We start from the raw sequence: 23,757 nt of genomic DNA, 5'->3' as shown, positions 1-23,757 counted from the left end.
AAAATCAAAAACCTCTTGTTTAGTAACAAATATGCATAACATGAAGTCTACAAAAATACAAGGTCTCTCAGACCAATATTTCCAATTATATAGTAAAAGACCTATGTTTCTGTTTAGAGGTTAAATGAAAATGTGTATTCTTGCCATAGTGGCACTTCTACCTGCTGTTTTAGCTGTTCTTTATGTATTGGACAAGAGTAAGTTCAATTTTGAAAATAACTGAGTTGACATTCATTCATTCACTTCTAATTATATTTTAATTTTCTTATTAATGGAAGACATTTAAAATTAATTTTGGTCAGAACTAACATCAATTTCTTTAGAATAAAATGGTGCCTAAGCAAAGAACTCTTAAGGGTAGATAAAAAAACAATAACTACATTTGATTAAATATAATGGATTTAAGTATTCATTTCTGCATGCAAATTAACTATGAAGGTATTTACATGGTTATTTGAACCATTTCAAAGAAATAAAGGCCATATGTCAAGAGAAAATACAAATACATCTTTGTTAATATTAGTCTTTGTTAGAATTAACCAGGGGCAAAACAGAATTTATGTAGCTATCTATATAAATCTATATATAGAAAACACTAAGGCAAAATCTATTTCTAATTCATTAGGTACTAGTGTTGTATGCTGAGAAATTTTTTTCTTATATTAATAGTTTGTGTTTTTTATTTGTACCTTAATTTTTATAGCAAAAAGTTTGCTGGGTACAAGTAGTATTAACTTAATAAGTCTAAATACTGTATGATCCAGGTATATCATAGTTGATATTTTAATTCTGATATTCAGTCTGAAGATAATAATGGGGTGTCATCATTTTACACAAGAATTAATAATTAAAAAATCAATTTTGAATCTAAAATTTAGAAAATTTTGAAAGAAAAAATTAATCCAGACTGGAACTTAGACAATAACTTACATATAGAACAGTTATACAATAGGATTTCAGGTTCAAACAGCAAAGTGCTGATATACCACTTATTCTACTTCTGAATAGAAAATGCCCACATTGTAGCATTTTAATATCAAATATCTGTTATAAATAACAAATAAATTCCTACAAACAATTGCAGGCTTACTGTTTCTTATAAAAAGGTTTCTCAGTTTCTAATTCATTCTTATTTCTATATTATAAAACTCGTTAATATTTGACAGATATTAAATTCTACTAATATATTGCTATTCAGTATGATGTTGCAATTTATTCTTAAGATACTGCAGAGCATTCTTACTATACATTCCATAATTTTGAATGCTTTCTCTTATTTTTGAAAGAGAGTTTCAAAAAATAATTGTGAAATATTATGGATTCTCTAAAAATTTAGTAGTATTCTTACAAATATCAGCTTGTATCAGAAATAATATATTGCAAGAATATTGAAAATAAAATACGAAAAAGTTAAGAATATAAACAACGAAAACAGTGCAATGCAAGCAACGGGAGTACTTTAAAGGGAATAAACATATATAATATTGTAATTCCGGTAAAAAAAGTATGTATGACAAAAGTTCAGTCTTCTTTTGAACAGACCTCATATAACTTTATATACTTTACAAAATTTAAAAAGTGTATATAATATGCCTAATATGCATTTTATCCACACACATTTCTATTTGATTTTAGGCAAACAAAATGTGAAGTAAAAAGTTTTAAAATAAACTAAATAAAGAATATAACATCACATTAGAAGTAATATATTAATTTTCAAAACTTTCATAATTATACTAAAAATCTATATTGGAAATCACCCTCAGCACAAAAATAGCAAATTCATCAACACCTTATTTGCTAAGAAAAACATATCTGTGTTAAGTAAAGACAGCTGTTAAAGGCCTGTTAATTAAAACTTCTGCTGTGTATATAAAGAGATTGTCACAATTAATTTTTATGTTAATCAAATCTTGCATTAAGCAAGGGATATCTGTAATTAATATCATATCAACTTATAAAAAAAACAAAACTTACTCTCTCTTAAAACATTAGTTTCATGTTCATAGAGCGAGTATTCCATTTGTTCTTCCAACTGGTGTCGTGCTTCTAGAATTTCTTTTTCTAAATTTTCCCGCTTTTGTCTTTCGACCTCATAAAGCTGTTTCCAACGGGTAGCAAAATCATACTCAAAAGTTCCAGGTTCGCCAAGTCTTGGTCCAATATCTCTTTCTTTTAAATACTGTTTATTATTTTTCTGAAAATTTTTCTCTGGAAGACCATCTTCTTCATCTCTCTGTTCTAATGGTTCAACAAGAACTGGTCTAGGTGAACTGAAAATATTTCAGGAAATGTAATGCCACAATACATACATATAACTTTTATAATCTTTTATTTGAAATTAACAACAGAAACAGTAACATTGCTAGTACTTATACTATCTAGCATAGTTAATGAACAATATAAACAAATGTTAACATTATTTTGTGTTTTAAAGAATCATTTTTCTTTAACAAATTGGAATAAAACAGACAAATATAGAAATCTATTTTTAATTTATATCAAACTTTTTGAATCTTTAACTAAAATTTACCTAAATATCAATATTTCCATTGTTTTTTTAACCAGAAAATGCTTATATACTAATCAAAAAAACTAAGAACTTCCTTAATCTCTTCTGTCTTTACAGGAAATACAAGATTTTACAATAATGTAGGTCCATTTAAATGCAAAAAGTCCAGCAACGAATCCTTAACTTTCCCGGCAACACTTAAAATTCTGATGGTGCTATCTGTTTTGGAGATTCTGTGACACATTTATCTATAAAAGTTTTAGCCATGTTAAATAAATTTGCCAGAAAATCACCTATATAATGGAAAAAACAAAAACTGTAATCCTCTAACAATTATTTAATTACGAAGTAACATTTTCAGAGTTCTTTATAAGCCATCTTATGTTCTTTTCCCTGTTTTTTTATTCAGATAAAACCAAAGGTTACTTTTTAAATAAAAATTCGCTGAAGAAGAGAATGTTTTTATTCATTCCATTACAACAATTATTACAGATATAGGTCTACATTGTGTGATTTATAAAATCATTCATAAAAAAACATATTGCAAATATACTTCTATATATTGGATAAAGATTAATGTTATTCATATACAGATATTGATTTTTCTTTTAATACTTTCCAAGAAACTGATACTGTATGTCAACCATTTAATATATACATTTAATGAGAAACTATATTTATAATGTTTAATTTTAAATAAATAAATTATTCAGTTTCTATTCTTTTGAAATAACTTTGTACAACTTTGCTGGTTTATATAAATAATAAATAATTTAAAATATTTTTGTATTTACATTAGGTTAGCTAATTTCTTAACAGAATACATCCCAGTATTATAAATTAAATGAATGAAGAAGTTAATTTTAAGCATCAATAGCAGATCAATATCATTAAGATGTTTTTACAAATTCAAATACTGTATTTACTCACATATAAGACAGGGTTTTAATTCATTTTTCACTGCTACAAAAACCTTAAGCCCTGGTCACACTATGCGACTTCCAGCCGCGCGGGTGACTGCAACCGCGACGGCTGTTCCCGTTAATTGGTAATCCCCCTTCGAAAACCGGCGCGACTGCAACCACAACTAGAAACAAAAAGTTTGTTCTACTGGCGACGGTTGCAAACGCGCATCCAATCAGAAAACTTCTTTGTGCCACGTCATACTTTGTGTTATATATTTGTCAACATATCTTGATTATAACATTTGTATTAACTCAGTTTCAGTACATTTAAATGCTATATTTGATATAAATCAAATCTGAATTTATAAAAGTTATTTGTTAGATTTATTTTAAAAAGTTTGATTACTTTTAATAATATACAATTGAATAAAATAAATGCTTATATAAAAGAAAAAATATATCGATTATAAATGAATTAAATCATTCAAGCTTTCCTCTAAACAACACTTACCCTCAAATATTCACTTTTATAAGATTGATAAATAGCATCCAAAACTTCTGGGATAATGACTGATATCGAATTATGGGCCACTCTAAATTGATATGCCAAACTACGAAACGTTTCGCCTAAATTATATATAAGTATTGGTATTCATACGGATATATCCCCTATAACCTACGGCATCCGAAAGCCTTAATTCATTCATCAACTGGTGAAAGCACGATTGTTTAGCCCGTTGATTTTCATTTCGTCAAGTTTTAACCCAGCATAAACGTTTTTTTCTTATTTTTCTCTTCGTATATTCTCGCCAGCTCTAACAAAATTAGTGCCTTTTTTCTTTTATTCATTCCAGAAAAGGAACTGCTTGCTATTTTAATAAGAAAAGTAGCTAAAATTCCGTAAATACTCTGAGGTAAAACGTAAAAATATCGGTAAACTTACGAAAGTAGATAAAAACAAGCTGCTGTAATTTTATTGGTTTATTATAGGGTCAGGTGTTCCGAGTTGCAACGTCAACGAACAATGTGTGACCACGAGAAGACGTGCGCGACTCGCGCTTGTTGCAGTTGCAGTCGCCTGCATGGCTGGAAATCGCATAGTGTGACCAGGGCTTTAGTCACGAGCAAAGGATTCTTTGCATTTTTGCAATAATTTTTGTGAACTGTGCATTCAAATTTTTTTACCGGATGCTTATCCTCTGGTGTTTGAAAACCCTCTGGTTTTTATCTGGGTCATTTAATTGTTCTTGTGTATTGTCAGGAATAAAGATGAATAATAATAGGAAAAAGCAAAGCTTTTGAATTGAATTCTAAATTGAAATTTCAAAATCACACGGGAGCCCAATATATGTTTTAATCCATTCTCACGTGAAAACAGATGATTATTCAGAAATCAAAATTCAGAGAAATTCATAAATATAGTTGAAGAAGAGTGGATTCAACTGTTAAGAATTGGCAAAAAAGGTTCCCGATTGTCCAGCTTTACGTGAAGAAATTATGTTGTCAATTTTACAAGATTTTTCCGTGTCAGTAATTTTTGCAGAACAATGTGTGCATTTACATGCATTTGATATTTTCTTTGTGATTAAACAAAATAAAATTGGAACTGCATTAATATATCTAATTTTCTTTATTATGATCTTTAAAAGTCACACCTTGTCCTATATGCGAGTAAATACAATATATTGTTCGGAAACACACACTGAGGAAACCAGACTTCATTTCATCCTTAATTACTCTTTGCTTAGTTAAATTTATTATTGAGATTTTGTTTAGTTTACAATGACTACTACTCACAACTAGAAAAACAAAATTGAAAACCAAACTTTCCATCTACATCAGGCCGTCTCCCTAAAGAATGCCATAAATCCACATGATCAACACCTTTAAACAACAAAACTATTTAATGAATATTTTCAGTTGTATTAAAAGACCATCTTCAGGCTAATTAGTTCTATGAAATGTTACAAAGTGAATGATTAAGAATGCAAGAAAAAAGATTATTATTATTATAATAAACAATAGCTAAATGCTGGATATATTGTATACAATCACCCTACTCAGAAGCCTAAACGCCAGCAAAAACAAATCCTTTACTTATGTGAACGTTTTTGTCCACATTCCATTGGACATCAAAAGGTTATAGAATTGGCAAATGGAGCCACGATGTTTAAATATTCAAATCTTACGCATTGTCATTCATTGATAGGGAGACGATTCCAATCTGGACAGTCAGGGTGCGACTATGCAGACACGAGTGAGCGAGACGAGGTGAAATGCAATAAATATCAAACCCTGTCAGATATATATGAGAACCAGAAATTCACTCTCACCAGAGAGATTTCTCGCTTGTGCATGATTTTCCTTTGTGAGAACTATATTGCTCGCAACTTCTTGCTTACTAATAAATTCACATCTGCATAGTTGTACCCTCACTGATTGGAGGAGACAATCTCCATAGGAACCCATAGTTTATGGGTAGTGAAGGAAAAATTTCCATTGGTTGGGAAACATGTCATCATCCTTAATTAAAGTTGATTGCCTTCTAATTCAATGCTGCCTTGTGAATTTCTAGTAGTTCAAGGAAGCAGAGTTGCTCCCGTCAGATGTCATAGGACCAGGATCCTCCATCAAATGATATAATCTATTCAAAAATCTTGTCACTTTAGCCAATATGAAAGTTCATCCATTAACACTTGAGATAGCCCATAGGAGATATGAGCATGACCCTTAAATAGTGTTGAAAGGAGTTTTGAAATAAAACAATTTTCTTTTCTTGATTCTAGATAGTGATATAATGAGAATGAGTAGCTAAACTGATCAAATACAAAATAAACATATTTGTATTTCATCAGTTCACTTTTAAAACAGTTTCCCTGCATTTTGGTGAATATCCTTTCAATTTTATTAAATAATTCATATACTCTATAGTGCTGGTGATTAATCTTTGTGTTTGTAATATTTTTCATAGCAACTGTTTTCTTGCTTTGATGATTGTGACATCAGAGAGGTCAGATTGGCTGTTCTCACAGACCCAGAGGTAAAGTTTGGTCTATGAGGTTAATTTCATGCAAGAACCTAACTTTGCAACACAGCTGAATGTTCAAGTAAAAATCCTAGTTCTCAGTTAATTCATTGCAGGCTTCTGAAATATTTTACTCTAATTTTAATTGCTTCTTTAAGTTCACCTTTATTAGTTGGTGCCCTTCCATCAACTAGCATTTTCAACTTTGCCAATAAATTTTCAATAGAGTTTAAATCGAGGCTATTTGCAGACCACATTAATGTTTTAATACTCAAACTTCAAAAATTCTTTTATTTGTTTGGCTTGATGGTATGTGATATCATCATCCTGACAAGAATTAGTAGCATCAAAGTGATCCTCAACTGTTGGAATCAGAAACAATTCTAGAATTTCCTCATACACTTCTACTGTTACAGCCTCAATACATATTTACAGGTCTAATAGCAGATACACAGTCCCAAATCATTAAACTTATTGGAAATTTAGTGTTCCTATTTACGGCAGCCTTCCTTAAATTTCTCATCTGCATATCTCCAAACAAATTTTCTACATCACCACACCGAACACACGACTCATCTGAAAATGCAACTTTTTTCCATCCTTCTATAGTCCAATTTTGTGCTTTCTTGCAATTTTAAATGATTCTTTTTTTTGTTTTTTAGTTAGAAAGAGTTTTATTTTGGCTTTGCAAAATAAAATCCCTGTGTCATTCACTCTATTTCTTACTATTTTGTCATAAAGATTTATTTTATTTTTCTTCCATTCTGAATTTAATTGCTTGGAAGACATTTTTCGATTTTTAAGCATTTTTTCAATAGGTGATCTTGAGTCTTGATGGATTTTTAGAATGACAACTTTAACATGATTTTTTATGTCTCCTGTCTTTAAACTTTATCCAAAATGATTTACACCTCCTAACAACACATATTGAACTTCTCTTTGGTTTCTTCCATCTTATAGCTGCTTTATAATTTGTTTTCTCACATCATTATTAAATTGTTTGATTGGGGCCATTGTTTATTGTTTAAGCAAAGACAGGTAAAATATCAGTCTTGCATAAAAATATGCAAATGCACCTCTTAAAGCTAATGGTTTCTTCCATTTAAATTAGAATGCTCAAATTTATGAATTTAGAACAGTGTTAAAATACTTTTTTCTAACTTGTTGTATGTTCAAAAACTTTTTCAAACACTGTTTTACATAAAATTTTTTGGGAAAATGATTAGGTTTATTTGTTTGAAATTAACATGATAAACACTTAACCCAATGAATAAAATACAATTTTATTTTCTTGTAAAATGAGCTCAAAACTAAACAATTTTATTTTCTTATATCATGTTCAAATACTTTTTGTCAGAAGCTGTAGTAGCTCCTTTCAGATTGATTTAATAACCATTGTAATAATCGTCGATAGTTATAACGTAAGCTTATATATACTGGAGGATGAGATTGGCCAGAGGTCCAGGTAGCATAATTGGCAATGCATCTGCACAGTAAGGAGTTGCAGGTTCGAGTCCTGCTCCAGGCCGATTCTTTTCTTCCAGTACTTCTAAATTATTTAAATTAAATTATTAAATTTATGAAAAGATGGCACCTAACACCTAACTCTAGTGCCAAATTGTCTTATAAATTATTATTATTATAGCCATTTCTAGCCCGATAATATTCGGCTTTAGTTGGACAATAGTTTTAAAAGATTGATTTATTGGGTTGTTTGGAAAGTAATTTCGTTTTTTCCATAGAAAAATAAATGCAATATTCTTATAATAAATAAATATTTTATTGAATTGTATATTAACCATTTTGTCAAATACCTGTTGTCATTGTTTCTGTTAGTAGCATGATTTCATTCATAAAAATTTTGATCGTTGTTCACAAAAAACTGATCCAAGTGATTTTTGACATTGTCATTTCAAGTAAATGTTTTAGTTAAAAAAATTTGTATAGACCGGAACAAGTAATAATCTGAGTGTGCCCGATCTGGCGAATATGGTTGGTGTGATAACACATCCCATCTAAGCTATAACAGTTTCTGACGAGTTACCAAACTTGTGTGAAATTTGGCAATCATGGTAAAACACTATACTTTATTGATCAATTCTGGCCTTTTCTGTTTGACGATATTACTCAATTTGTTTACTCAAGGGCAGTACACTTTCAAATCAATTGTTAAATTGTCTGATAAAAGCTCAAAAACAAAATTTCTTTAAAATCCAACCATAGAGAGCATCTTTCTTTAATAACATGTGGAACCCATATATCAAGCTTTGAAACGAAACCAATTCGTTTTAAGTAATAATAAACGGTTCAATTTAACAGATTTAATCTCTTAGTGATTTCACTTGTTATACGGCAGATTGCTTCAATCAGTACCTTTATTTTGTTTTCATTGGCTTCAAATGGCCATCCAGAATGTGGTGTATCTTCGATATTAAAATTGCCAGAATGCAATTTTGTAAACCAGTTTTGGCACTGTCTTTCTCTCAACACATCTCCAAACAAGTACCACAATTTTTTTCTTGTTTGAACAGCATTTTGATTTTTTAGTTATAAAAAAGCAAAATATGCCGAAAATGATGCTTTCAATTTTCCATATTTGATCGGTCATCAATAAAAAACAATTGTACAGAATCAAACAAAATTTTTTACAAATAAGCCTTAAAATGTCAGCTGTCGAAGTTTATAATGAAAATGTGGTTTAAAATAAAATTGGCTGGTAAAAATACACCTAATTCCTCTAGTAATAAAAAAACGAAATTACTTTCCGAACAACCTAATAAAAATTAAGAATCTGTACTCAGGTTAGAGCAGGTAGCAAGCTATATCCAGAGCTGCTTTAATTGTCTGTAATCTCTAATCTTTTTATAAAACATTCCAAACACTATTCTCAAACATAAAGCTTCACAATAAACAGATGCATAATCAGAACAATGCTGAATACAGATGAAATATACAGTGGAACCTCGCTTAGCGAGCATAATTCATTCCAGTCTTACTCATAATGCGAAACACTCATTGAGCGAAACAAATTTTCTCATAGAAATTAGTGTAAAATACGATAATTTGTTCCACACCAAAAAAATGCTCAAATATTTTATGTATAACATTTACTCAAAAAAAATTGTACAATATACACTGTTAAGGAGTGTGAATCATCATTGTCTTTTCTTCCAGTGCAAAATGAACCATCCTGGAATTCGATTTGCAGAAACAAAACAAAAAAAAAAAAATTCACAGCTAATATGTTTGATAAACACTCCAAACGATATGCCAAATTCTTGGGTTATGTAAAGGCTATAATTAAATATTAGAAATTAATTAATTTGACTAGAGGTAGGCAGTTATGTTTCCATCTCATATTAAATTTAATAATTATAAATAGTTCATTTTTAATTCAAACATTTCTAAAATTTAATTTGGAATCGGTCATTAAATTTAATGACCCAAGAATTTGGCATATCGTTTGGCGTGTTTATTATATAACGGGCTATAGTTGTTGATGTTTATAAGTAATATGTGTAAACACAAGTTTGGAAAAATATGTGATCACAAGTAACACTATGATGTTAGTGGAATGAGTGTTAAACAGACTGATGGAACATGCCATGTGCGCACAATTCGGGACTTCTCTCATCATCACTCATTATGCAAAATACTTGCTGGTGCTCGTTACGCGAGGTTCCACTATATTTCAAAACAATTTGAAATGCACAATCACTTTCCATGATGACCACATTTTTCACTAAAATTGAAAAACTTGCAATTGGCTAGTGTTGATATACAGTACAACTTCTGATTGATCATAACAAATTCCCACTGACAAACACACTCAATGTGAATACTTTTATAAAATACTATCAGTTGACTCAGTTTGTACAGTCAAGCATAATATGAAATCATCCTAAATCTGAACATAGCAAATATCTAAATTTTAAACTCTGCCTGTGGAAGTTACATCAAGAGAATAAAAGGAACAATTTAATTCTCAATCCCATAATCCAAGAAAATTTTCATCAAGACTGCAGAATGAAGAGATGTTTTGCTGTGCAGCAAAAATCAGTTTCTCTTTATCCATCAAAATTCTACAAACTATTTCTTGTTAATGTTACTCTTCTATTATTTCATGAATCATTTGAGAATCAAGTCAGTCTGTAAAGTTTTGAATTTATATTTAGTTTATTATGATTATTATATAGTTTATTATTTAATCTTCAACGCTTATCTTTAAGAACCTCACAAATCACTCAAAAACAACAAAACAGACAACAGTGTTACCTTGCTTACAGTTACCTACAAATACCCTGCCAGCATTCTCTCTAAACCTTATTTTGTTGGGTACACTGTCTGAATGATTTTTCTGGTCAACCAGCCGATAAATTTTCTGAGAATTATACATGCACACAAAGTATAACTTTTTCCTACTCCTAGAGTATAGTTTCGTTCTAATTTTTTAACATACATGTTTACCAGAGGCAGCATTCTGGGAATCTCTCATCTTTGAGAGACAATGTCTACATCACAAGCCATCACTGATTAGTTAACCCACCCACTTTATTCACCAGACCTTGCTCCTTCTGATTTCCACTTGTTCCGATCAATGTCACACATTTTCTGAGCAGCACTTCAAAACATACAAAGAAGTGGAAAATTTGTTTCTGAATGGTTTGCCTCAAAACAAAAATTCTATTGGGATGGTATCTACAAATTACTTGAAAGATGGCAGAAATGTGTAGCTGGTAATGGATATTATTTTGAATAAAGCACTTTTGATGTTTCTCTTGAAATTATCATGTTTTATTTGATTACAAAATCCACATTATTAACTGGTACACCTGGTAAGTACCAAGCTTTTCTAACTAGCTTACTATTATTAAAATTTCTATCCATTAAGAAACAATGTTACCCAAGACGTTACAATTGTAAAAACATCATAAAACAAAAACATATCTTTGTCAAAATTATGTGCTTTATTTGAGCCACATGCTTTCCTTACCATGTGATCTATAATTCTGTACTCTGCATTTTCAAAAATTTTAAAATTTCATTGGTTAAAATTCTTTACTTTGTTGCATGTGAATATAACCAAACATGTATAATTAACCTAACAGAATCATGATGTCAACAACAAAGACAAGATCAATACAAATGACTAGAATCACCTCTCTCACTGGGAGATCAGTTTAGTCTCTCATTTTGTTGTCATTTATCTCTGAAAGAAGAGACAAGAGATAAGTGACCAGAATAAGGACAAAGAACACATTCAAAATTTAAACAAATAGGCATTCTTTCTTACAGATCAATTAACACTTCTACATTAATATATGTAAAATCATTTTAACATCTCTGCAAATACTTTTCAAATTTTTTTATATATCTACAGTACATTTAAAAAAATAAATTCCCATGTGTGATAATTTTTTGTTTTATCAAAAATTAATAAAAATTCCAAACAAGAACATAAAAAAAGATAAGACTCAGTTTTTTAAAAAACTTTGTTTTTACAGGCCAACCAGCCACTTTATTTTAAAACAGAAGAAAGTTGCCAAAATAGTAAAAATTCCAGAACAACTACCAATTTGAAATCGTGGCATTGAAACTTGTCAATAACCATGTTTTAAAAAATCCAGCAACAAGTTGCATAACTTTCCCAACTATTATGAGATCCTATTTACAAAATATCTTTTATAATTTTTACAATACAATTTAATTACAATATAACTTAATAAAATTGCATGTGGTACCATCCATAATGACATTTTTGTTATAAAAACTTTTTATAGTTTTTATTACTATAAAATGGCAATAAGCTTAATTCTGAGAATAGGAAGTTTTATAAAAGTATAAATGCTAATAACGAGTAAACTTGTCATTAAGTCTGACCCTACTGGAGATATGACCCCCTTTATCTCCCCACTCCTTGACCTTTAACCATCAGAATTTAATAGCATCAATGCCCCTCACATACAAGCCACCACACCAAATTTTGATACTTAACCTTTACCCCATCCTGAGATATTAGGCAAAATAGATGCCAACACATACATACATATGGAATTTTTGATGCTTTTTTTAATATTTTTTTTTGGATTCAGGTGGTCTCAAAACATGGAGAATTGCAAAAATCTCAAAAGGGCCAAATTTGACAAAATTTCCTTAACAGCAAATTTGCTTTTTTGATATATCATTATGAACAACAACACATTGTACAATATAAAATCTGATATAAATGCATAAACAGTAAATAAGCAAATAGAATTTGCAAATACAGGTAGGTTGTTAGATTAATCAGTTGTCATAAACACATTGCAACATATTCATAGATGTCTTTACTTCTTATAAACTGAAGGAACTACCAAACTTTGTATTTACTTAGATTCCTTAAAGGTACAAATCACAGAATAAATTCAAACCATAATCAGATAAACTTTCATTTCTTGCTCAAAATTTTACAATGCTGAACATTGGAAATATTTTCTAACATTTTAGCATAAATTCTTATAGAATTGACTTATTTTTATAAAAGTTAGTCTGATAGCTTATACTTTAAAACAAAGATTACTGGTTTTAGTTAATTATTATAAATAATTTTTAATTAAACAAAATTATTGAACACTTGAAACTTACCTGGTCAACAAAAAGCATCCTTCTGTACACCTTTTCAGTGCAGTTTGAGCAGCTTGTTTTCTAGAATATTCAACAATACCTTCTCCAACAGGTCTTCCTCGATCATCAACAATAACAATTGCTCTTTCCACTTCTCCAAATATTGAAAAAGCAGCTTCCAACAACTCATTTGAAACCCAACCAGAAAGATTTTTTACTTTTAAAGCTGCTCCATGTGTTGCAAATCTCACACGAAGTGCTTTGCCATCTTTGACTGAAAAATCTAATGCTGCCTTAGCTGCTTCTGCATTTTGTCTTGTATCCTACATATTAAAAAATAAAATCATTTTGTATTTGTAAAATATTTTAAAATAATATACAAAAATCATCATTCTAATATTTTCAGGAAAAAAGTATCAAAATGCTTTTAAAATTGGTTAACTATGATCAATAAAGAACTGTACAAAACATTAATTCCAAGTATTATCAGATGAAAACTTGATGGATAATTTAAAATTGGAAAAATATAAATATGATGAAAATTTTTGAAGGCTGCAAATGACAACTGGAAATGAAAATAGTTGAGAAAGTAACTAGAATTCTTTAAAAAGTAACCAAAAAGTAGCTGATTCAGACTTATGAAATATGCTAAAAATGTGTTCAAAATATGTGTTTGCTGGAAATGGTACCAAAAGGTAAGCAATAGATATGCAGCAATTACGTAACAGTTGACTATCACCAGTAGATTATCATATCTACAATTTAAGCCTGTTTGACTGAGATAATAATTGCTTTGATAATTGTTTTAGATATTACACCATCAGGTAGTTATTCAGACTATATGAATTTTTAAGCAACATAAAACAGGGATAGTATAGATTGCACCCTATTGAATTTTGGGACTGAATATATATTTGAACTCAGGGGACTGAGAAGAGTTCAAAGATACCCTACTTTTGAACTGGAGGCAAAAAATAAAAAAGTTATACTTTTTAAGTTATCATATTTTTTAATGCTATCATGAAGATGGCACTGTAGTTGCTAGTGCTGCCATCTTGCATGCTTTTGTTTAAGAACTACCATGAATCAATAACTAGTGACGTTAAATAATTGGCGGCCTGCTGGCGACTCCCATCCCGGGGGAGTCTGTCGGGAACATGAACAGTTGAATGCCAGTTCCTTTTTTCCCTTTTGTTCAAGCATTGTGACTCCTGATCGCGATAGTGCAGTCAGCTTGTAGTACTAGCCGACCGCAAGTGATGGCGAGACTGACGGGCCGCAGCCCCTCCCTTGCATTAAAAAAAATCTGAAAATTCAAAATAGTCACAATTCAACAAAATTCTTTTACTTCTCACAATTTACCAAAACATGCACATATTTTGAAATAAATCCACTTGGAAAATTTATGTTTGATAGTGAGTGCATTTGAAATATTTATTGATATTACAAATAAAGTACTATCAAATAATTTAGCATACCATTAGTTCATTTCAACACAAAAAAGTGAAGAAAACTTTCTGGCATGCATTGTAATTTTCATTCTACTACAGTGTATACAGCAAAGAGTACATGAGTCAGCTTGAGCTGGAAGGGTCTATGTCAGATGAAAGGAATAAAAGGAAACATTGGTTGTGTTCAGCAGACTCAACAGTTTCGGAGCTGTTGAGTATTTTTCTGCTGAACACCCTCTACAGTAGTGCTGTTTCAAAACATGTTTGGTGTTTTGACGTCACATTTAGTAGCATCTTTCATTTACACTATCTATTGCTAACTGCAACTGACCAATGAGGGCTGTTTCCTGTTCCAACACATATGCCATTCATTGTTCAGAGGATTTAACTATGTAACAGCTACTAATTGAAACACTTTTGTTTAGTTACAACTGTTGACTCTACTGAATGCATCCATTGTGGCTACCTTCTTAGGAGATGACACATGGATCTGATCTTTAAACTTTTTTACAATACAACCACTCAAAAACTGGGAAAACCTGATACAAAGCTACAAGAAAATTTTTTCTACTGGTTAATTTGGTTAAGTGCTAACATTTTCACCCATGTTGAACAGACATCCTCATCACAAACCATTCTTTTTTTCCATTTCTAAAACATTTTTATGCCATCTTTATCATAATTTTATGGTTTTATTTTTTTACAAATTTTATTACTTACTCTTAATTCTAATGTTTCACATTAATCATGTCACCTATCATTCTTTTCATCTGACAGACCCTTCCAGCTCAGGCTGACTCATCTTTACTCTTTTGCTGTGTGAACTATAGTATGTTTTATATAATTTGTTTAACAATTCTAAAAGAAAAAGTGAAAATTTTACTAGGAAATTCAAGCTTAAATCCAATAATGCATAATTTTCCAAAAAATTATTTAAGAAGCATTCCAAATACTATGATCCCAAAATATAAAATTTCAATTTTCAATATTGTTTCATGAAAACAAAAGCAAACTTACATACACAATAAGCAACAGAAATATTTATTTGTGCATACATATAGATATATAATTTTTATGTACGACATTACCAATTTTATTACTTTATCTCAACTTCTAACTTTACAGAAGTTCTTTTGAATATAAAAAGAGTTTAATTTGATTTAATTAAAATTTGACAGTTACAGTATAGCTTCTGAATAAGGGAAAGAACTCTGTAATGTAACTCTTGTCGTACCAGTATCTGTTCATTTTATTCATTCTGAACTTCATTTCTCAGGCTTTATCTTACTAATATAAGCTAATTTGCCTGTGATGTTATTTGGCACTTTTATATTATGAAAGCTGAATTTGGTGGTTTCATATTATAAAAGTACCAAAATTAATTGTATATTATTTAATGATAAAGTAGGAACAGTGTTAACACCTTTTTATTATTTTAACTACTCACTAACAAACAATTCATTAAAACAAAATTAAATTTTACAGAAAACATTTATTTCCAAACAGGATAGTTTGTATATTATATACATTATTGTTATATAATCTCAGTTCAAATTTTTAAACAAAATGGTTAGTATTACAAAAACATTATATTTATAAATTTAGATGACAAATCCATAATTATTTATTTAGGATTATAAGTATTTGATCTGAATTTCAAAGTAATTTAATAATTTATTCATTCTGTTTTTTACAGAGTTAATCCTGAAAAATAAATTGTTATTAAATTTTAAGTAGGTGAGTTTTGTTGTTTCTGATAATATTGTAACATTCTACAACAAATACATTTATCAAACTGTGGTATGCAGACTCTTCGGAGTCTGAAAAGTTCTCAGGAAATACACCAGAGGATTCACATGGCTGACATAAGAGATATTTTGTAGTAGTCACATGATCAAGTGACATCTAGCAAGGTAACATTGATTGGTAGAGATTATTTTTGTAATTTGTGTATATTGTGTATATATATATATATAATTTTATATGTCCTGACTGACTGATTGATTCATCATTGCCCAGAGCAAAGTGCTAAACCTAAAGAGGTGAAATTTGGTACATAGGGTGTCATGAAAATGCACACTGAGAAAGGATTTTTCAAAATTTCTCCTGCGAGGGAGAGCATTAAGGCTTAACCTGAAGAATGGCTTCTACTGTACTATTTTAGATGTAATTTTTTGTTTTTAACTACATTTAGTTTTCATTGAGTACTTAGGTGTATTAAATTGATAACATTTCAGACATTGTTATAAATACTTTTACATATTTCGATTTTTTAACTAAATGTTTGAACCGTTTTAAATTTGAATTCGATATTGCATATTGGTTTGACTATAGAACGATTGTAAACGTTCCATAAAATTGATCAAGTTGGAAATGTTCGTTTGATGCAGTAAAATGATTCTCAGCAAAAAAGGGAATACAATTACTATGGTGTCAAAGATTACCATTCATAGTAATAACTTAATTTCCAAACATATAATATTTACCAAATCATCCAAATTGTTTGCCAAAGCAATGTCAGACTCATTTGCTAGTATAAAATATATTTATGTATATATACATATATAAACATTTGAAGTTGTAGATCATTAAGCAACAGGATAATTAACTAAATGAATTCGAGAATTAAATTTTGGCATTTAATAAGACTCATTCATAATAACTGCTACAGATTTAGTAGAAAATTCAAAACACAAACATGAATAATTAAGGATCTACAACGATCCTTAATTATTTTGCAAAATGAAGGCATCCGAATTCTAAATTTGCATTTTCATATTAATTTTAAAAAATTACCAAAATTTACAAGACAAAAATAAAATGGTTATAGTGCAAGATAATGCCGGCGTCCGAAAACTATTAACAAAATCCGTTTCCATCTACCTATAAATTAATAAATCAGACAAAAATTCTCACAAAATCGAGTTTATCGCCATCTTAAATAACGATCTGAAAATTTAGTATTTAAAATTCTGAAAGCATGCCATTTCTAAAAGAAAAAAAAAGATAACGGAGCCGCCATTTTTATACTTACCAATTTCACGAATCCGAAACCTTTCGATGCATTTAAAAACACTTCTGCGATTTCACCAAACGGTTGAAATAACTGTTTGAAGGCGTCGTCAGTAATTGATGATGGTAAATTTCCAACAAAAAGTCTACATCTTCCCGTAAATTTTTTCGGTTCTCCGCCTTCTCTTGTTTGTAAATTGTGCGTGGGTCCACTTACAGAAGCTAAACGTTCCTTTACTGGATCTTTATTCCTTCGTCCCTGGAAATTGCCACGATCTCTTTCTCCTTGTCTATCTTGTCGGTTATTTCTACCATCTCGAGATTCTCGATCTCTTTTGCTTATACGAACTTCTGGCTTCATTTCTGGAACATCGTTATCTGGTATTTCTACCGTATTCGACATCTTGGAATGATTTTTCTAACAAAACGATTTTGCCAACTACACGATTAGAAAATGGCGGACCAATGCGCTCGATGACGTTAGAGTACCTTGACCAAGCACGAATAATGCCAGACAATGACTGACGATGGATATTTCTCATTGGCTAAAATCGAAATCGAATATATAAAATTATTTGTTTGTTAAATTTTATTTCATATAAATATAAGTTTTTAATTATATCTTAATAAGTTTTGTTAATTTTTAAATTTTTCCTCGTGGATTAAAATATGAATTAAATTAATTAATTGTTTTATATATAATAATTATACATAAGCAATTAATTGATTTAAAATAATTTGCTCCTGTGTTAAAACAATAATAATTCTTGTTTTAATACAAGAGCATAAAAATGGGAATAGGAAATTAAATTTCGGGCAAAGGTATATCTCATATCAATAATAAGGAAAGAAAAAACTGTTACGAGTGAATGTCACTTAATTTTTTTAATCATTTTTTATTCTTTCCGCCCGTTGAAAATAAGATGACTTTTTAAATCATGCATCAAAAAATCCCAAGAATTTTTCAGGGGTGGTTCGTCCCGAATGTGTTGGGCCCCGTCACTCACTACGGGCCAGTCTCTTTGCGGACTTGGGCAGAACCCATGATAGGTTTTTTTTTTGTTTTTGTTTTTTTATTAAGGATTCGGCCAGCCCGCAGTGAGACGGTGGATGATGAGGAACGAATCCGACACACCCGGAACGGGCTACCCCGTAAACTTTCTTGGGATTTCCTACTCGTTCGGATTTGTTAAGGTTAATCATATTAGTCATTGTAAACCGCGCTTTAGTCAGTCGCTATCCGCTTATTTTGTGTGTCCGACCGTCAAAGAACCACTCGGGATCGAGTTACGTATATACAAGCTAAGTTTTTGTTTATTGTCTGGTCAATATACACTTCCGTTTGTCAATTGTTCACGATAGGAGGCGTTTTTTTTTTTTGTGTAAGATCCAAGTCGGATGTACCTTCCAACATAAACCCACGAACAAGAACAAGAACAAGAACAAGTCGGATGTATGTGAGTTAATAAATGTTCTTGTTGCCTTTGCCTCGCCCTGTTTTTGACTCGTTCACGGTTATAGGAAATCACCACAGGATTCAATTCCGGGTCCCCAAGCGTTAGGCTGCCACCTTAACCGCTTGGCCATCCGGCAGTCGATGCATGAAAAATATGTTCTCTGTCTACACGGAATTGAAACTTTCATAGCAATACAAATTCAGGATTTAAAAAAAAAAAACAACAACAAATTAAAGTAATATTTTTAAAATTAAATGCCTTGATTTCCTACCAATATTTTGATATTTATATTTTTTACAGTATATTCCCGCTGGCGCGGGTGCACATATCTGCTACGTAAATAATAGTAAATAAAAAAGAGACTCGGATAAAATGTTGTGCACTGTCCTCTAAAACTTATACAGGAAATCTTTCTAAATTAGAAATTTCAGAAATCAGAATATTCTAAAATGTTTTACAAAGCAAAAGTATAAAACAATTAAATACGTTTGCGTGTCGAAAACATTGTTTTGATACATATAATTTCAAGTTATTCTAACAAATGTTTTAAATATTTGTAGTAAAATTGTATTTTAAAAATCCATGAACTAACTTCAATGTTCTGAATTAATGCAATATTTTCAAGCTATTTGGCTAAAATTAAATTTATAATAGCTTTTTAAAAATATGCGACTGCATCCCCGAGAGGACTCGTTGACATGTATTGTGTATGATGTCCTGTCTAGTCCTGAGCTTCTCGAAGGCGAGATATATCGATGGAAAAACTGGATTAGCAAAAACCTAGACGAGGAGCTGTCGTGCACTTTGGCCAAATAGGTAAAAACATGCGAACCAGTTACGTTTCCAAACATTTTCCTGTTGCTGAAACTCTGTGACACAATCACCACATAGTGTGAATGCGAAAGGTCAGAATGTTGAGAACACTGAGTAAAAACATGAGAGCTTCAATGGCTGAACAGGACTGGCCCTGATTCATTGTCATTATGATTTTAATGTTGATATTGAGAAAGTGTATATTTGCGACATTGCATACAAGGAGGATGCAATTAGATGTGTTGTAGGCAATTGAAGGTTTTCTTGAAGACATGAAACGTTATTTTGTAATACTGTATATATAAGGTCTTTATTATTCCACCAGACCACCCTGGAAATTTTCTGACGACGCGACTGCAAGACAAGAACATAGGCAGAACTTTTAGTAACATACACGAACTTAAAGTAATAAGTATTACACTGACGCTTTTACAGTTTTCGTCTTTTGTTTTTAATCTTTCCGTTGTCGTCCTATACCTGAATGCAGACAACGCGGGGTAGCATAATTAATAAATAATATATGCCGTATTTACTCGCATATAGAACGAGGTGTGACTTTAAAAATCAAAATAAAGAAAATTAGATTTATTAACACAATTCTAATTTTATTTTGTTTAATCACAAGTAAAATATTAAATGAACGTAAATGCACACATTGTCCCGCAAAAATTACTGGCATTTTAAACTTTAAGGGAAAATCTTGTAAAATTGGCAACATAATTTGTTCACGTAAATGTAAGGACCCAGACGAGGTCCGAAATTGCATAAATGCAGAATTCTGTTGTGAAAAAAATAACGATAAATTATATAAGAGAGAGAGAGAGAGAGAGAAAAAAAACTCTTAATCAAAACAACGTAACGAAAAATGTAAACAACGAGTCTCGGGATGACGTCAGCGCGTGTTAAACGACCTGTTAATGTTCAGTCCAAAGGTAGAACTCTGACACACGCGCTATAAAGAGGTATAAGTTTGACACAAGTATTCAAAGAAAATAATTGAACTAAGGGAAAACAATTTCAGAAAAGGGGAAAAATTGGAGAGATAGAAAAATATCGCGTGATCGTTAGCATTCCAAAATGACATCAATTACAAACAACGGATTAAATTATGAGTGCAGGTGTTGTGGTTCTATCAACAATCTTGGAGCATAGTCGACAAAGAGTGTCAAATAGACACCTCGAATCGGACCTTTCCGCGACCCGACATGGTCTCGTTTTGCGCTTGAAAACAAAGGAGAGACCAATCGGGAAACGAGGAAGGGGACGAGGGACCAATCCGAAAGGTGGATAGTACACGAGAAAAACGTATAAAAACTGGGACTTCAAGGTCAAGAGAAGTTTTTCGGAATGACGGACATGCCTCTTGTGGATTAAGACAGTGTGTGTAGTGTCGTCGCCCTGAACATCTAAAGCTACGGCACACTATGCGATTTCCAGCCGCGCAGGCGACCGCAACTGCAACAAGCGCGAGTCGCGCGCGTCTTCTCGTGGTCACACATTGTTCGTTGACGTTGCAACTCGGAACACCTGACCCTATAATAAACCAATAAAATTACAGTAGCTTGTTTTTGTCTACTTTCGTGAGTTTACCGACATTTTAACGTTTTACTTCAGAGTATTTACGGAATTTTAGCTACTTTTCTTATTAAAATAGCTAGCAGTTCCTTTTCTGGAATGAATAAAAGAAAAAAGGCGCTAATTTTTTTAGAGCTGGCGAGAATTTACGAAGAGAAAAATAAGAAAAAACGTTCATGCTGGGTTAAAACTTGACGAAATGAAAATCAACGGGCTAAACAATCGTGCTTTCTTTCACCAGCTGATGAATGAATTAAGGCTTTCGGATGCCGTAGGTTATAGGGGATATATCCGTATGAATACCAATACTTATATATAATTTAGGAGAAACGTTTCGTAGTTTGGCATATCAATTTAGAGTGGCCCATAATTCGATATCAGTCATTATCCCAGAAGTTTTGGATGCTATTTATCAATCTTATAAAAGTGAATATTTGAGGGTAAGTGTTGTTTAGAGGAAAGCTTGAATGATTTAATTCATTTATAATCGATATATTTTTTTCTTTTATATAAGCATTTATTTTATTCAATTGTATATTATTAAAAGTAATCAAACTTTTTAAAATAAATCTAACAATAACTTTTATAAATTCAGATTTGATTTATATCAAATATAGCATTTAAATGTACTGAAACTGACTTGTGAGTTAATACAAATGTTATAATCAAGATATGTTGACAAATATACAACACAAAGTATGACGTGGCACAAAGACGTTTTCTGATTGGATGCGCGTTTGCAACCGTCGCCAGTAGAACAAACTTTTTGTATCTAGTTGTGGTTGCAGTCGCGCCGGTTTTCGAGGGGGGATTACCAGTTAACGGGAACAGCCGTCGCGGTTGCAGTCGCCCGCGCGGCTGGAAATCGCATAGTGTGACCAGGGCTTAAGTGAATCACCGCTCGTCGCCATCGTCCAACGGCCATTCTCGTCCGCCCGGGACTGGATAGATCAACCAGCCGAACTCTCACGTTTCTGAAGATCGCTGAGATTTGGAACAATCTAACCGATGTAAGCATGAATTCGTCCAAATAAACGGTTTTCCGCATATAAGCACTTGTCATCATTTGCCTCCTTCGCAACCGCCCACATACACGGGTTCCCTTAAGCTCATCCTGACGAGGGGTTAATTGTATCCCCCTTTAAAGTCGGCAAACCTTACACTGGTGTCAGTGAAGTGAGATATTTAAGCCCAGTCTACACCAGCCAGCGGCCGGATGACCGAGCGCTCAAGGTTAGCAGCCTGCCGCCCTGCGGGACCGGGATCGAATCCGGACGGGTCGAAAAATCTCCAGGAATTTTTCGGGGGGTGGTCCGTCCAGATATGTCGGTCCCCGTCCCTCACCACCCGGCCGCCCCATTGTGGGCCTGGCCGAACCCATAATGGGCTTGCTATAAGAGGCCCTCTTGGTGCCCACTGGGCGGAAAGAGTTACAAAAAAAAAAAAAAAAAAAGTCTACACCAGCCCAAATTACATAAAGCCGGACAATCGGGAACCTTTTTTTGCCGATTCTGAACGGTCAATCCACTCTCCGTCGATTACACTTATGAGTTTCTCCGAATTCTGATTTTCGAATAATCATCTGTTTTCATGTGGGAATGGATTAAAACTTATATGGGGCTCCCGTGTGATTTTGGAATTTCAATTTGGAATTCGATTCAAAAGCTTTGCTCTTCCTATTGCTATCCATCTTTTCTCCTGACAATATGCAAGAACAATTGAAACAACCCAGATAATATACTTATGTTTTTAAGTACAAAAGGGTGAGCATCCAGTAAAAAATGTGAATACATGGTTCACAAAAATTATTAGCAAACACGCAAAGAATCTTTCGCTCACGCGTATAGGACGACCTAGGACTTTAAAGCTGTAATAAATGAATAAAAAACCTCGTCTTATATGCAAGTAAATACGGTAATTATAAAAAAAAGCATTATTAAAAAATTCAATAAAAATTCTTTATAAAAATGCACGATATTAAGGTTGAGGTATTAATTAATAGACTACAAAAAATATGTTAACGACAAAAAATTAAAAAAATTACAAATACTGTCAGTAGTCAGTACGTTCAACTAGATTTTAACAGCAACTTCTTCACTTTTAGATATAGATTTTACTACACACATACGTAGTTTAAAACACATAGGTAGTCTTAGTGAAAAGCAATAAGTGCACATTATACAACGTATAAATTAGAAAGTGTCATATAAACTTGCCCATACGAGTAACTTCTTAATCATTTAAACAGCAATGCCTAATACTGATAAGAGTGTATTGACTGATTTTCTTTCGAGTTTTTATCTTTATTTCTCTTTTTTTTTCTTATTGAAAGTCATTCGGAAATTTGCGAAATTTCAAACTTAGACATTTCTTATTATTGGTATTACACAGAGGCACACAACAA

General features: G+C 31.6%; 1 protein-coding gene across 6 annotated transcripts in view; it reads right to left on the bottom strand.

Moving 5' to 3' along the window:
* LOC136979914 (splicing factor, proline- and glutamine-rich-like) overlaps window positions 1–18,036 on the bottom strand; it is a 105,276-nt gene extending 87,240 nt beyond the window's left edge. For 4 of the 6 annotated variants that reach the window (XM_067275956.1, XM_067275951.1, XM_067275952.1 and 1 more), the window contains exons 1-3: window positions 17,531–18,036; window positions 13,067–13,368; window positions 1,978–2,273 (exon numbers count right to left, since the gene is read on the bottom strand). In XM_067275956.1, coding sequence (XP_067132057.1) covers window positions 1,978–2,273; window positions 13,067–13,368; window positions 17,531–17,911 — 979 coding nt within the window. In that variant the 5' untranslated portion in view covers window positions 17,912–18,036. The remainder of the gene's footprint in view (window positions 1–1,977; window positions 2,274–13,066; window positions 13,369–17,530) is intronic. The other 2 variants (XM_067275953.1, XM_067275955.1) reach the window with 1 other exon arrangement.
* Between the last annotated feature and the right edge of the window lie 5,721 nt (window positions 18,037–23,757).

This window comes from Centruroides vittatus, unplaced genomic scaffold, assembly GCF_030686945.1.
Source record: "Centruroides vittatus isolate TY-2023 unplaced genomic scaffold, ASM3068694v2 contig_651, whole genome shotgun sequence".
NCBI classification, from domain to species: Eukaryota; Metazoa; Arthropoda; class Arachnida; order Scorpiones; family Buthidae; genus Centruroides; species Centruroides vittatus.
The sequence above is the reverse complement of the archived record's forward strand: the minus strand, read 5'-3'. Positions and strand labels throughout refer to the sequence as shown.